The sequence below is a fragment of the Anomaloglossus baeobatrachus genome, chromosome 1 (assembly GCF_048569485.1).
Source record: "Anomaloglossus baeobatrachus isolate aAnoBae1 chromosome 1, aAnoBae1.hap1, whole genome shotgun sequence".
Lineage (NCBI taxonomy): Eukaryota > Metazoa > Chordata > Amphibia > Anura > Aromobatidae > Anomaloglossus > Anomaloglossus baeobatrachus.
Window position 1 is genome coordinate 357,229,693 of NC_134353.1, and position 16,404 is coordinate 357,246,096.

General features: G+C 41.2%; 1 protein-coding gene across 4 annotated transcripts in view; it reads right to left on the bottom strand.

Moving 5' to 3' along the window:
- Positions 1-9,538: 9,538 nt before the first annotated feature.
- The window catches only part of SPPL2B (signal peptide peptidase like 2B), a 94,434-nt gene continuing 87,568 nt past the window's right edge, over positions 9,539-16,404 (bottom strand). The window contains exons 14-15 of one of the 4 annotated variants that reach the window (XM_075352441.1): positions 14,389-14,549; positions 9,539-10,872 (exon numbers count right to left, since the gene is read on the bottom strand). In XM_075352441.1, the coding sequence (XP_075208556.1) occupies positions 10,558-10,872; positions 14,389-14,549 (476 nt within the window). In that variant the 3' untranslated portion in view covers positions 9,539-10,557. Of the gene's footprint in view, positions 10,876-14,322; positions 14,550-16,404 lie in introns of all 4 variants that reach the window. The other 3 variants (XM_075352440.1, XM_075352443.1, XM_075352442.1) reach the window with 3 other exon arrangements.

Here is a 16,404-nt window from a genome sequence, read left to right on the forward strand (position 1 = left end):
TATTTTTCACTAAGTTAAAAAGTATCATTTTGTGCCACTTGGGTAAGCAAAAAGAAACCTGAGCCCAAAATACAAGAAAATTAAAAGAGCAAATTAGGGTGCTGCCATGGGGCAGTGGGCAGGCTACGCCACCACTGCACCATCTTGCTCTGGACAGTGTTACTGCAAGTCAATTTCACCTACTTTAGTGCAAATTAAAGTAACAAGTGCACTAGAGGGCAGCAAGACAGCCCCCCAAAAATGAATGTAGGTGGTTGCCACAAATACTTTTTTCGTAGCCTTCTTTTTTGCTCAATCTTTGTATTTTACAGGTCTCCTTACCAGTAGTGCTAATATGAAGTGGTACCTGCAGCCTAACCCAGTGGGACAGGTAGTCCAGCAGCTCCAGGAGGACACATCCAGTCAGTACTTTTTTAAAATTGATACCATTCCTTAATCCAGAAATGTTACTATAGTCGCTCACTGGATTTTATAGCAAGATGCACACCACTGATACGATGCGGCAAATTCATTAAGTGGCATGCGTCTCTTAACTCCTATTTGCCAAAAGCAACTAAACCCCTAAACTAAAGATTGAATAAAAAGTAACATTATTTTAATTGAATAAGTAGATTTCATCTCAACATTCCATTAATATGCTTGGATACAGGACTCTGAACAGTCAGCTTCTTTAGCAATGACCTTTTGTAGCTTATCATCCTTGTGGAGTGTGTCAGTGACTGTCTTCTGGACATCTGTCAAGTCAGCAGTCTTCCCCATGATTTTGTAGCCTACTGAACCAAACTAAGGGACCATTTTAAACTCTTAGGAAGCCTTTGCCGGTGTTTTGCGTTAATTATTCTAATTTTCTGAGATAACGACTTTTGGGTTTTCATTGGCTGTAAGCCATAATCATCAACATTAACAGAAATAAACACTTGAAATAGATCCCTCTGTGTATAATGACTATATAATATATGCGTTTCCCTTTTTGTATTGAATTACTGAATAAATTCAATTTTTGATGATATTCTAATTTATTGAGATGCACTTGTATATAAAAGGTGCATTAATCGGATTTGCACAGAGCCAAACTCTTCAAACACTTTTGGGATAAATCAAACTTAGTGAGAGAGACCTTCCACCATTGGTGTCTGGCCTTAAGGCTGCTTTACATGTGTCGATTTCTCGTGCGATCGCACCCGCCCCCATCGTTTGTACGGCACGGTCAATTTGTTGCCCGTGTCGCACAATGCTGTAACCCCCCGTCACACGTACTTACCTTCCAAACGACCTCGGTGTTAGCGGCGAACATCCACTTCCTGAAGGAGAAGGGACGTTCGGCGTCACAGCGACGTCACACAGCAGCCGGCCACAATAGAAGCGGAGGGGCGGAGATGAGCAGGACGTAAACATCCCGCCCACCTCCTTCCTTCAGCATTGCTGGCGGGACGCAGGTAAGCTGCAGTTCATTGTTCCCGGGGTGTCACACGGAGCGATGTGTGCTGCCTGGGGAACAATAAACAACTGGACGTTCGATTTTTAGAAAATTAGCGACCTGTCAACGATGAACGAGAAGGTATTTCTGCTCGTTCACCGTCGCACGTAGCTGTCACACGCTACGATATCACTAACGATGCCAGATGTGCGTCACTTAAGACGTGACCCCGCCGACATATCGTAGCGTGTAAAGCCCGCTTTACAAATGCTTTTTTCTTATAAATGGCCAAAAATTTCTGTCAACCCAGAATCTTGTGTAACACTATCCCAGACAAGTCTAGGTATGGAAGACAAAAATATACATGCAGCTGGCTGATATTATAGTCAATCCATTCTTTAGACTAATTTGGATTTTTTTACCCATAAAAAAGCAAAACAAAAATGGATTGGAAGCTAACGTAAAATTCTGTACTGTGAAATGATGAGGTCAAGTGAGTACCAAAAGTATGTTTTCAGCTGCTGAATACAGCCTGGATTGTAAAATATTCTGGATTGTTTTTACATATGAAGTCAGATCTTATAAAAGGCATAAACTATCACCTATTTAGTACTTGTGAATGATTAGGTGCTTTTTGCACCCAGGCAATAATTCGGACTAGTAGTACAACTGTATTTGAAACAGAAGGCATGAAACAGAGGAAAAAAAAAAAAGCTCTGAACTCAAATGAGCACAGCACTGCCAATCTCTTTATTTGGGATCATTTACACAGATAGTATCTTGGAAATGGGTTCTAGGCCTTACTGCACCCTTCAAAAAACCAGATCAACAAGTTCCAGAATTTGCCTGAAAGGGAAAGCCAACCTTTCAATTTCCTTGGCAACAGTTTAAACACATTTGTCTATGGCCATTTTTGTTTTTCCTATGGCTTTAATTCCACCATATCCCACTGGGACACGGAGGGTTTTCCAAATATCTGAGCTCAAACTGAAGCTAAAATAAACTAGCTAGATTCAGATTAGTTAAAAGGTCAGTTTAAGAAGAAGGTTTTGCACAAAGCCTGGAGAGATGTCTCCAAATCGAAAACACCTAAAAGGCCTCTCCGTATGGTTAAGATCGAAAAGAAAGTACTGCAATTTGATTGAATGTCTTCTCTTTTTCATATTATTTTGTCCCCTTCCTCTCTATCAGATTTGGCTTCTGGAAAAAGAATAAGTGTCAGTTTCCAGGGAATGCTATAATACCCATTAATTACTGGCCGTATCCTGCTGTTCGAAGGGAATATATATCCTGATTCAATACAGACGCTTTTAGAATCATTTTGCTTGTGTTCTAAATCGAAGAAAGCAGCAATAACTAATGTATTCAGATTTTTTGGGCATGGAAATAATGGCTACAAAATTAATAAAGTAGCAGAAAACTTGGGAAAAGGAATAAAAAAAAAAAATGTAAAAAGCATCACCTTTTTTTGTCTTAAACTGATACATTGCAACATTTTTGTAACAAAATTTTAAATCTTTGGTTGAGCAAAATGTTTGCAAAGGTTCACAAGTCTGCATCAGCCTTGGCCAGCTCTGGCCACTTTATAAAAAACTAGCTGTACTAGCCGGCTTCGCCCGGGTTAATAACTGTTAACAAAATAGAATGTATTAACATTCCCGGGATAAAATGTATAAATAGAATGTATTAACGCCCGGGATAGTAACTGTCTCTCTGTGTTTCTCCCCCATTCTCTGTCTGTCTCCCCCTCTGTATATCTCTCTATGTCTCTCTCTAGCTCTTTGTCTGTCTCTTTCTCCATCTGTCTCAATCTCTTTCCCTGTCTATCTCTTTCCCTGTCTATCTCTGTCACTTTCCCTGTCTGTCTCCCTGTGTCTGTCTCTTAACCTCTCTATTTCCCTCTCTTTCCCTGTATCTGTCTCTTAACCTCTCTTTCCCTGTCTGTATCTTTGTCTGTCTCTTACCCTGTTTATGTCTGTTTCTTACCCTGTCTGTGTCTGCCTCTTTCCCTGTCTGTGTCTGCCTCTTTCCCTGGCTGCATTGTGACACGCCAACATTCCATATAAGGGCGTGGCTGCGCATTCTTCTGAAGTTCTGGCTGCACTGTGGCTCCCAGCTCCACTGTGGCTCCCAGCTCCATTCGCTTTAATGGATGCAGGTTTTTTGGCGAATAACTGTAAAGCATGGGGTTAAAATTTCCCCTCAAAACAGTCTACAGTCATGGCCAAAAGTTTTGAGAATGAAACCAAAATTATATTTTCACATGATCTGTTGCCCTCTGGTTTTTAATTGTGTTTGTCTGATGTTTACATCACATACAGTAATATAATTGCAATCATATGAGTACCAAAAGGTTATATTGACAGTTAGAATGAGTTAATTCAGCAAGTCAATATTTGCAGTGTTGACCCTTCTTCAGGACCTCTTCAATTCTCCCTGACATGCTCTCTCAATCAACTTCTGGACCAAATCCTGACTGATAGCTGTCCATTCTTGCATAAGCAATGCTTGCATTTTGCCAGAATTTGTTGGTTTTTGTTTGTCCACCCGTCTCTTGATGATTGCCCACAAGTTCTCAATGGGATTAAGATCTGGGGAGTTTCCAGGCCATGGACCCAAAATCTCCATGTTTTGTTCCATGAGCCATTTAGTGATCCCCTTTGCTTTATGGCAAGGTGCTCCATCATGCTGGAAAAGGCATTGTTGGGCGCCAAACTGCTCTTGGACAGTTGGGAGAAGTTGCTCTTGGAGGACATTCTGGTACCATTCTTTATTCATGGCTGTGTTTTTAGGCAAGACTGTGAGTGAGCCGATTCCCTTGGCTGAGAAGCAACCCCACACATGAATCGTTTCAGGATGCTTAACAGTTGGCATGAGACAAGACTGGTGGTAGGGCTCACCTCTTCTTCTCCTAATAAGCTGTTTTCCAGATGTCCCAAACAATCGAAAAGGGGATTCATCTGAGAAAATGACTTTACCCCAGTCCTCAGCAGTCCACTCCCTGTACCTTTTGCAGAATATCAGTCGGTCCCTGATGTTTTTTCTGGAGAGAAGTGGCTTCTTTGCTGCCCTCCTTGAAACCAGGCCTTGCTCAAGCAGTCTCCGCCTCACAGTGCGTGCAGAAGCACTCACACCAGCCTGCTGCCATTGCTGAGCTAGCTCGGCACTGCTGGTAGTCAGATCCCGCAGCTGAAACAGTTTTAAGATACGGTCCTGGCGTTTGATGGTCCTCTTGGGCGCCCTGGAGCCTTTTTGGCAACAATGGAAGCTCTCTCCTTGAAGTTCTTGATTATGCGATAGATTGTTGACTGAGGTGCAATCTTTGTAGCTGCGATAGTCTTCCCTGTTAGGCCATTTTTGTGCAGAGCAATGATGGCTGCACGTGTTTCTTTAGAGATAACCATGGTTAACTGAAGAGAAACAATGATACCAAGCACCAGCCTCCTTTTAAAGTGTCCAGTAGTGTCATTCTTACTTAATCATGACTGATTGATCACCAGCCCTGTCCTCATCAACAGCCACACCTGTGTTAATGGAACAATCACTAAAACAATGTTAGCTGCTCCTTTTAAGGCAGGAATGCAATGATGTTGAAATGTGTTTTGGGGGTTGAAGTTCATTTTCTTAGCCAATATTGACTTTGCAAGTAATTGCTGGTAAGTTGATATCTCTTTATGACATTCTGGAGTATATGCAAATTGCCATTAGAAAAACTTAAGCAGTAGAGTTTGTAAAAATTAATATTTGTAGCATTCTCAAAACCTTTGGCCATGACTGTATGACGCTCTCGGGGTCCAGACGTGTGAGTGTGCAAAGTCTTGTGGCTGTAGCAGCGACGGTGCAGATTCCATCCATCCATCCATCCATCCAGCTTTATATAGTAGATGGGCAAAGCTTCAGTGGGACGGGGAAAAGGCTGAACACAACAGACAAGTTCCTCATAATGTACCCACAATGGTCACAGAAATAACTTGTATCTGACAAAAGCAATAATAAATAAAAAATCTATGAAAATGAACAAATGAAAGTCAGACATTGCTTTTCTGCTTCCACAGAGTTTTTTTTTTTAAAAAAAATACAACTTATGAAATAGGCCTGGACAGAAATGATGGCACTCTTCTCCTTAACTTAACATTTTGTTGCACAGCCTTTTGAGGCAATTTCTGCAATCAAACAATTCCTGTAACTGTCAGTGAGACGTCTGCACCCTGCTCCAGTTGTCTCGTGTTTGAAGGTTGCCTTTTCCAGACGGCATGTTTCAGATCTTTCCAAAGATGCTCAATAGGATTTAGGTCAGGGCTCATAGAAGGCCACTTAAGAATAGTCCAATGTTTTCCTCTTAGCCATTATTGGGTGTTTTTAGCTGTGTGTTTTAGGTCATTATCCTGTTGCAAGACCCATGTCCTGCGACTGAGACCAAGCTTTCTGACACTGGGCAGCACATTTCTCTCTACAATCCCTTGATAATCTTGAGATTTCATTGTACCCTGCACAGATTCAAGACACCCTGTTCCAGATGCAGCAAAGCATCCCAAGAACACACATCACATGTGCAACTGTAGTCACAGGAACATCAAACTGCATGGAGATGGTCTTATAACCTTTACCTTTAACATGCTTGTCTGTCATTTTCTTTCTAATCTCCTGAGACAACTGTTTCCTTCGCTTCCTCTGGTCTATTTTGAGTGTGGTACACACCATGTCACCAAACAGCACAGTGAGTATCTGTAGCCCTATATACAGACCCACTGACGAATTACAAGATTGTAGACACCTGTGATGCTAACTAGTGGACACACTTTGATGTAACATGTCCCTTTTGTCACATTATTTTCAGGGATACCATCATTTCTGTCCAGGCCTATTTCATGAGTTTTATTTGTGGAAGCATGGTTGAAAAGCAATGTCTGACTTTCATTTGTTCGTTTTCATAGATTTTTTTATTTATTACTTTTATCTGATTCAAGTTATTTCTGTGACCATTGTGGGTTTTTCTTTCAGTAAACGAGGGGTACCAACAATTTTAACCACATGTGTATATTGCAGTGGCGGACGGAAGCTTAAAAGATGCAACAAATTGAAGAGGCGTACACTTCTTAACCACCTTCTCGTCATGGCCATATTCCATTTTTGTTTTGTTTTATCCTTTCATTCTTCCTTAACTTTTATTTTTTTTTATATTTCCATCAAAATAGCCACATGAGGGCTTCTTTGTTATACCTTTTGAATGTCATTATTCATTTTACCATATAGGTGTAACGCCTGCCTGGATCCACAGACTCAGATGGGCTGTAATGGGGAGGCTAGAGGGAAGCCACTCACCAAGAAGGACCCCCAGAACCCTGAAACCCTTTAACCCCTATACAGGGATTTAGAATTACACAGGGCTCTGGTGATCACTACCTGTGGAAGGCTGCAGTCGGATGAGAGTAGTAGTCAGGCAGGGTCAAACCAGGAATTGCGGAACAGGGACAGAATCGGCAGGCAATGATGTAGTCAGCAAACGTAGCAGAGGTCAAATCCGGATCGGGCAACGAGGTACAGAAACAGTAGGCAGGTGGGTAGTCAGAAAACACGCAGAAGTCAGCACACAGGAATAACCAAACAGTTCTGATTTTCCTGGCTCCTGTTACGTCCTATTCTATCTCTGGCAGTGGTCATGTGACAGGAGGGGGAATAAAGAAGGGTGTGGTGTCTTCCCATTGGCTGTAGCTGAACGCTGGCAACTTCATTTGGAAGACACATGCCACCCACAGTCAGCCAGCGGTACTGCAGATCCCAAGATAACCCAGCCCAGTGGATGATCGTAGCTTGCGCCAACCGGTGCCGCTGGCATCGACTCCTCTCCCATCACCAGCACCATCCACGGCAGGAACACGGCGTCGCCTGGCGATCGGAGCAGAAGTCGCTGGAGCAGACTCCGGCGGTGACTTAACAATAGGGTACTGGAAAATGGGGGAAAAAAAGTTCCAAATGCGGTGAAAAAAAAAAGTGCACTCCTACAATTTTTTTTTTTATTTACAATGTTCATTATATTGTATAACTGGCCTGGCAGTATGATTCTGCAGGTCAGTACGAGTTCATCGATGCCAAACATGTACAGTTTGTTTTTTTTGTTTTTTTTTACTAAAATGGTAAAACATTTTCAAAAATTTGTAAAAAGAAAAAAAAAATATTAAAAACTAGCTTTTGTCACTATTTTCCGACGACAGTAACATTTTTATTGTTTAGGATCTGGGCCCATATGACGGCTTGCTTGTTGCGCCCTGAGCTGATGTTTTTATCCTGCCTTATTTTTGGGTAGATACAATGTTTTGATCGCCTGTTATTGTATTTTATTGCAATGTTGCGGTGCCCCCAAAAATGTAATTTTCAATGTTTTTCATTATGCCGTTTACGGATTATATTAATTTATTTTCTACTTTGATAGATTGGACATTTTTTAACACGGCAATACCAAATGTGTATTTTTTATTTTTCTTTTGTTTTATTTGCAGTAGGGCAAAAAGGGGGGTTATTTGAACTTGTGGTTTTTTTTTTACTTTTTGTTGAATTTAATAGTCCTTTTAGGGGACTTGAGGCTGCTATCATCCGTTTACTTGTGCTAAACAGAGCAGTGAATTCACATAAGAATCGTTATGACAGACAAAGAGGTCATCAGCTGACCCCTGGCTGTCATGAAAACCCATCGGCACCTCGTGATCACGTCACAGGTGCGCTAATGGGAGCAGGGAATGACACGCTTCCTGGCATTGCGTGTTAAATCCCGCTGTCAGAGAATGACGGCAGGAATGAATTGCTTAACAGCCGCGGGTGGATCTACAATCCACCCACGGTAGTTGAAGGCACATAATGGCTGATTGAATAATCAGTCGACATGTGACGGGAAAGATGCTGTTATGGGTGGTGATAAAAGGTGACCGGGGCTCCTAACTGGCCCTCATATTAGGGGGGCCCTAACTATCCCTGTTCCCAGAGATACCTCTGAAGGTGAGAACATCTGGGCTGCCTTCCTGATCTTGCTCCTGGCCAGCTCTGATCTAATATCCCCACTCCCTCTAGAATAGACAGGGAAAACCAAAACTATCACACAGTATGCTCACACAGAGGTATTAGACAAGAAGTGATAAGGAGGAAAATAAGAGGATGGAGGAAACAATGAGTCAATGAGAGAATTCCACAACACCCCAAGCAGCATGTAGTATAGACACCACCAAACTGGGACACCGCACACAGACCGGTTTAGCAGAAGCTATAGTTGGCATGGGAAGACAGAAACCACCATCCTAAAAAGGCGGGGAGAAACTGTGATAGGTTTTCAACATGTGATCCTAGAGGTAACCAGCAGGCTAGCAGAGATTAACTCTTGCTAGCCCGACCTTTAATGAGCACACAGCTGAACCTGCCTGTGCAACTGAGAAGAACCAGAGAAACCTTAGTGTGGAGTGTCAGAATCTGTAGTGTGCATCATCTGATGCAGCCATGACACGTGGAGAGTTTTAAGCCAAGCTCCGTGTGACAGATGCAGGCTCAGCGTGCGAGCTCGCATCAAACCAAGGGACACGACATGTGACAAACGTCAAATGTCGTGACGGGGTTAAAAGAAATCAGTCATCGGGTTTTTGCTATGTAATCTGAGAACAGCATGATGTAGGAGCAGAGACCTTGATAACAGTGCAGTGTCACTTTCTCAGCTGTGTGATGTTTCAATAAAATCAGGGTTTTATCTGCAGATTATTACTACAGGGCTAGGTGTCTCGTGTCTCCTAGTCCTAATGCTCTGTATAACTCGTCCCTCCACTGGTTAGCAGCTTTCTGCCAATATACAGTACACATAGAAAGCTACCAATCAGTGGTGTGGGTGAGCTTTTACATTGCTCAGCCTACTGAGTACTTTTAGATCTGCAGCAGGGAAAACTATGATTGTATCAAAATGACACCATGCCGGCAAGTAACATCACTGGAATTAGGGTCTCTGCCCTACATCATACTGCTTTCAGATTACATAGAAAAAACCTAGTGACAGCCCAGCGCACTTTTTATCAAACCTAGCATACAAAATGCTAGCCTTTATGAAACAGGGGTGAAGAATACTTACAATAAATAAGAAAAGCAACATAGTACAAAAGAAAAAAAAAAGTCTTTATTTACAATCTCCTGCACAACCAAAGTAGCTGTGAACTACCTAGTGAATTAAATACAATGCCAATAAATGAAAAAGTTACATCATATGCAGTGTGTATGAGCATACACACGCACACACAACTATATAACGCAATTTTTTTTTTCTTTTTTCGTAAATGCATGTTTTTTCTTAAAAAAACAAAAAAAATCAAGTATTCTAAATATGATAAGTAACTATGTTCCCGACATGTTCTTCTAAGGAGGAAACATCTCTGGTATTTCATTTGCAAGGTATATCCTGCAATACAGAACGATACTGAAGAGACGTACAGTTATAACAAAGTTCCTTTCCTGTAATCTTCATGCCCGGCCGCGCTGTTTGGCTGATGCTGGCACCATGATGAACTTTGTGGAGGTAGCTGGACAAACAGGCTGTACTCCAGGATCACTGCTTTGTGAGCAAGCATTTGTAAAACAAATCCGTGCCGAGGACACATTCAGACATCTCATTAATTCTTATTTTACCATCATTGCAAAATTACAATCCTCCATTATTATACGTATGGGGCTTTTCTACTCTACATTTTCACTTCAGAAGTTTATTCTTTTCTTTTAAAAAAAACCCCAAACCATCATCTGTAATTTATCAAGCGTAATGCTAAGAATTTTCTTTAAAAAAAAAAATAAGAAAAAAATATATAACAATAAATTATACTGTACTCTACTTGCCAGTATATTTCAGAAGTTGATTACATGCCTAAAATTATATACCGGATAATGATATCCAAAAATTGATATTATCTTAAGTGACGTTGTGGAGATGCAACATCTTTCCAAATTAAGAGACTATGATAACATTGATTTGTTACATTCTTTGCAGGTTTCATTCTTTAGCAAAAGGTTTCTAGGTATGACCTGGTCCTGGTTTGCGCTTGGAGCCACCTATGGGGTGAGGGGTTTCGACGTGGGTTGCCTGTGTCTGGGTAAGTGTGTGGAGCCGTGGCATTTTGTGTGGATCATTCAACATTTTGATTTACAGCTTTTGCCGCGTTATCTGACATGGGACTGTCTACGTCTGTACTCGGTTGGTTTTCTGCTGTTCTTTCAGATCCAGTATTCAGTTTTTCTTCTTCTTCTGTCTTTACCACAGTCCTGTCTTTCGCCAGACACAGCTGTTCATCCACAGGGGATCCGGTAGCGTCTTCGTGCTGTGGTTCCGCGGTAGGGTCCTCGTCTTGGTTTGTGACAGGCTCTTCATTATCGGGGTGTTGGCTCATACAGGCTTCTGACCCGCTGGGGGCCAGAATGGGGTTGGGGTTTGGTAGGTCTTTCTGCTGAGAAAGGATGAAAGGTATAAGTGCTCATGCAATTGATCTGCAAAACCTCTGATTGGATTTTGATTAGTACATATTTAGTATATTGTGCGCAGGATTTTAGGATAATTCTTTGTGCGCAGGATTTTAGGAGAATTCTCATTTTATAAATTTTGTTGTAAGGTCATTCAAATATGAGAGAGTTTATTTTCTAGGTATATATTATTTAATAAAAATAAACGTACAATATTTAAGATAAAACACTTTTATTCGCCAATTTTGGCTTAGATTTGGAAGCTTATGCAATAGGTTTGGGTAACTAAAGCTTTAACCTCTCTATGACAAAAAGTTACAAAAACTAATAAACTTTGCATTTTTATTTTTGTCATTTTCACAATCTATGATAATGTTTGATCTGCTTATGTAGTGTGAGTACATTCTGCAGCTCGGAGCCTTGTGCGATGCGCTCATTGTGCTGTTAGGGGAATGGAAGGGACACTAGAATGGATAGGCAATGTATAGTCTGGCATATAAAAGCTGCACAAAAATGTTCTCCATCCAGAAAAGATGCCAAGGGCTTACCAGCCTCCAATGAAACAATTCACCCCAATAATGAGGAAAGGTGTTGCAGGATCCTAAACCAAATATGAATATAGCACAAAATCCCTTATACTGGTGAAAGTGGAACGCTACTGCAAAGGAAGGCCTGACACAACTCGGTACTGCATAACTATCCATCCATTTAAAGGAAACCCATCACCATAAAAATGACGTCCAATCTGCAGGCACCAAGTTATAGAGTCGGGGGAGCTTAGCAGATTCATTTATATAGTTTTGAGAGAAAAGCCTCCATATAATCTGGATTTTAATCATTTAAGCCTCTGCTCTGAGATTTTCAGTCTAGTGGGCAGTCCTCATCAATCACTGACAGCTATCTCTGCAAGCACATTTATACAAAGAAAGCTGTCAGTTATTGGTGATTGGACTGCCCACTTAGCCAAAAATCCAAGAAAGAGCAGAGATGTGAATGATTAATGCACAGGTTATACTGAATCGTTTCTGCTGCCTTTTCTCATAAGCCTGCAGATAGGAGTGCATTTTCCTGGGGACAGGTATAAATATTATAAGTGCAGCATAAAACAGCTTCCCCTGTCAGTCTCAATGCCTAGCTGAAAACTTCTGCTTGAGTTGTGTAGTGGATGTAGTGTTATATTCCTATAGATGTTACCAGTCTGTGATGATAACCACTGAAAAGTGATTTGTACAAAACAAGAAGTATAGGCCCAGTTTTAGGCTTGGTGGTCAAAGTGAAAATTGCAACATTTTAAGACTTAAAAAGGGGTTGTCCACTACTAGGACAACCCCTTCTGATTGCACATGTTTCCCCCCAGGTAAAATAATAAAGCCTATACTCACCTCCCATACTGTCATCCTTCCAGTGGTGTCCAGCCTCGCAAAGGGATGTAACATCACATGAGCCTCACGTCCAATCAGCGTTGGTTTCTGTCTCCCCGCCTTTGGACCAATCAACAGGAAGTGAGCATTGCAGCTGTGCTCATTTCCTGTTGGTCATTTGGTCCAAAGGCGGAGAGACAGAAGCGCACTGATTGGACGTGAGGCTCGTGTGATGTTACAACTCTTTGCGAGCCTGGACACCGCTGAAGGGCACCAGTACGGGAGGGGAGTATGGGCGTTATTTTTTTACCTGGGAGAAATGTGGACTTAGAAATGGCTGCTCTAGTAGTGGACAACCCCTTTAAAACAAAATACAGGTCGTGGCAGTAAAATAAAAATAAACAATAGGTCATTTTTTGATGACAAATTCTCAATTATAAAACAACTAGCTTCACTGAGTTAATGCAGGTACTGTAATAGGTGTTTGAAATGAATGTTGATGACAGACCAATAATAAGTAAGCCAATATGAATAATCACAAGTGATCATAATGTGAAGTTATATTGTTATTTACTGGGCATGCTAGAAAATGTACTTAAGATGAAATCTCGGAAGTAAAAACAGGTATCACCGCTGCCCTTATCACCAATACAAGCGAGGAATTAATTAATCCAAGTCTTTATTGAATGTGCTAATACAGGTCGACGTGTTTCAGGGGTCACAGCCCCCTTCCTCAGGACAATATAGCAGAGACAAGGATAGTATAGTTATATAGTCCTGAGGAAGGGGGCTGTGACCCCTGAAACGATTTCACCTGTATTAGCACATGCAATAAATACTTAGATTAATTAATTCCTGACTTGTATTGGTAATAAGCACAGCGGTGATACCTGTTTTTACTTCCGAGATTCCATCCTATTTGTTCGGGGCTGCAGCTGTCTCCATCTAGTATTATGCGGTTTTAGGTGTTGTGACCTTTCACAACCCCTATAGGTGAGTGCACCTTACTTTAGATCTCTGTTTTTTACCTGGTAAGACCCTATGCGCCCTTTTTCTTTCTACAGTCTCTGAAACCCAGAAAATGGACATAAGGTACAGTCACACAGAACGAGATCGCTAGCGAGATCGCAGCTGAGTCACGGTTTTTGTGACGCAGTAGCGATCCCGTTAGAGATCTCGCTTTGTGTGACATCTACCAGCGATCAGGCCCCTGCTGTGAGAGATCGCTAGTTGCTGTGAGATCGGTAGTTGTTGCAGAATGGTCCAGGCCATTTTCTTCAAAGGTGATGTCCTGCTGGGCAGGACACACCGCTGTGTTTGACACTGTGTGACAGGGTCACAGTGACTGCTGAGATCGTTATACAGGTCGCTACTGCGACCTGTATCGTTCCTGCATCGTTGTGAAGGTCTGACTGTGTGACATCTCACCAGCGACCTCCCAGCGACTTACCTGCGATCCCTATCAGGTCGCATCGTATTCGGGATCGCTGGTAAGTCGTTGTGTGTGACTGGGACTTTAGTCTTAAAGCTACAATGATTTCATAAAAAAGAGCAGTGGGTTCACAACTTAAATTGTGGATATTGTCAAAAATAATTTCAGAATTTGTAATTTCAAAGCTATTGTTATAGTTATGATAGCTAGCTTGGAGATGCCACTTCGAGAACCTGTCACTAGGTCAAAAATCACCAGTTTTATTCTCACTTCTGAGCTGGTGACAGGTCCTTTACGTTGTTGAGGTCTTATTAGACTTCTTAGAGGAACGCTTTTCCCCTTGCCTGAAAAAAATTGTAAAATGTGTAGATCAGTCCTGAAGGTACAAAAGCATCACAAAAGAAGTCTTTATAGCTCCGTATGAGAAATATATAATGACTACTGTAAGGGAAAACTACAAGTGAGCGCAGTCAGATTCCTGCAAATCCTGTGCACATACAATTCTGTTAGGGAAATTGCCAGGCAATCAAACCTCTGTCATATAAAACAAGCATCACATCACCTTTAATGAAAAAACACATGTAATACAAGGGTATGTTATCTTATCCCATTATGTTAGTTCATCAAATGTTTTACTCAACTTTGATTTGAAGGAACACTAATGTTTTAAATCCTTAATCAGATAGTCATATGAAACTGGTATTCACCACAAAGCCGCTGCCAGTCCAGAACAAAGGAAGCTCCTTTCGCCAAAGGGCCACGGCCAGACTTGTGAGGAGGGTGCAGGGGACTAGGTAGAGGAGAGCAGGTTGTCCTCTTTGCATAAGGGCTAGTGCCACAAAGGTCACAAGGAGACCTATTCCATAGGCTGTGAAGTAAAAAAAAATAAAATTTAAAACTTTAAACTGAAGAGAAAAAATAATGAAAAAAAAACTGGGTTTATTGATTTTAAATTGTGAAAAATCTGTAGCACAATAGGCTATGTGCATATATTAAGCATTTATGAATAGGTATTTGAGATAAAATGCTTAACATACCATAAAATAAAACCAAAGGAATTATGCATAAGTGAGAAATGGACAGATTACAAACTTTGTCCTTATCATTGCGTACCTGGATTTTCCCCTTTAACTACTGTATAATTTACATTTTACGTTGTTGTTTTTTTTATTCTTCTTCTTCCGAGAGATGTAACATTTTTATTTTTCAGTCAATATGGTCATGTGAGAGCTCATTTTTTGCGGAACGAGCTGTACTTTTTAAAGCGATAGCACTATTGTTTTTGAGATATTTTATTCACGGTGTTCACTATATGGTAAAACTGATGTATGGGTGTGATGCCTGAGGTAGGTGAGAGTTCGTAGACACCAAACATGTATAGGGGTTTATCTAAGGGGTTAAAAAAAAAAAAAAAAATCAGAAGTTTGTCCGAAAAAAGTGGCGTACATTTTGCGCCATTTTCGGGATCTGGGGCTCAGTGACTGCTTATTTTTTGCGTCTCAGGCTGCCCTTTTTAACTGTACGATTTTTGCGCAGATGCTACGTTTTGATCGCCTGTTAGTGCATTTAGCGCAAAATTTGTGGCGACCAAAAAAACCTTAATTTTGGCGTTTGGATTTTTTTTTTTTTGCCGCTACGCCGTTTACCAATCAGATTGATTGATTTTATATTTTGATAGATCGGGCATTTCTGAACGTGGCTATACCAAATGTGTGCATATTTTTTTAACCCTTTATGGGGCGAAAGGGGAGGGTTTTTTTATTTTTTAAAACTTTTTTTTACTTTTTTTATTTTACTAGGTCCCGTAGGGGGTTATATGGATCAGCAATCTGATCGCTCTGCTATATCTGCTGATCACTGCTACAGAGCTGTGAACAGCAGATATACTCATTTCATTTCAGCTCTGGGCCGGGTGAATCAGAAAGTGAGTCATGTGAGCTACAGGAGTCATCACATGACCCTGTGCTACCATGTCAACCACTGGAAGTCACGCGTGATCACGTCACGTGACTTCCGGTATCGGCCGGTGAGTAAATGTTTACCGCCGATGCCATTATAATAGCGCTGTCACATATTGACAGCGCCATTTAAGGGGTTAAACGGAACGGGCAGATAACGATTCTGCTCGTTCCTGGAAGGCACACATCTCAGCTGTAATAATCAGCTGAGATGTGCGCCGATCGCTACAAGCTGCCGGCAGCAGACTGCGAGTAGTAACCCTATGATCACTAGGACGTAATATTACTGCCCGCGGTTATTAAGGGGTTAAGCAGCAGAAAGAATGTAAGGGTATGTTCACACAACAGCTTTTTCAGGACAATATGCACCGTAAACCAGCTGAAAAAGCCATAAATAAGCTTTAAAAACAAGCATATGCTCTACAACATAAAAAAAAAACTTGCTGTGCTTAGGTTCCGTCTGTTGATTATTGAAAAGCTTCATGTTGGTAAAGGTATGAAGGTGTTAAATTAAGTGACTGATCCATTCTTCAGAGGGCTCCTGCTCTGACGCCACTCCATAGTCCCTCTTGTTGCCGTCTTTTCGGTAATTCTTGCAGCCACCAGCATGTTTGTTTATTTATTTTTCTTGTATATATTAATATACAATGAAAATAAACAAAAATGCTGGTAAACGAAAAAAATTACCAAAAACACGCCAAAGAAGACTCTTCAGGAGAAACACTGCTGAGGTTTTCCTCTGGCTAAATTCGGCGGGTACACCTA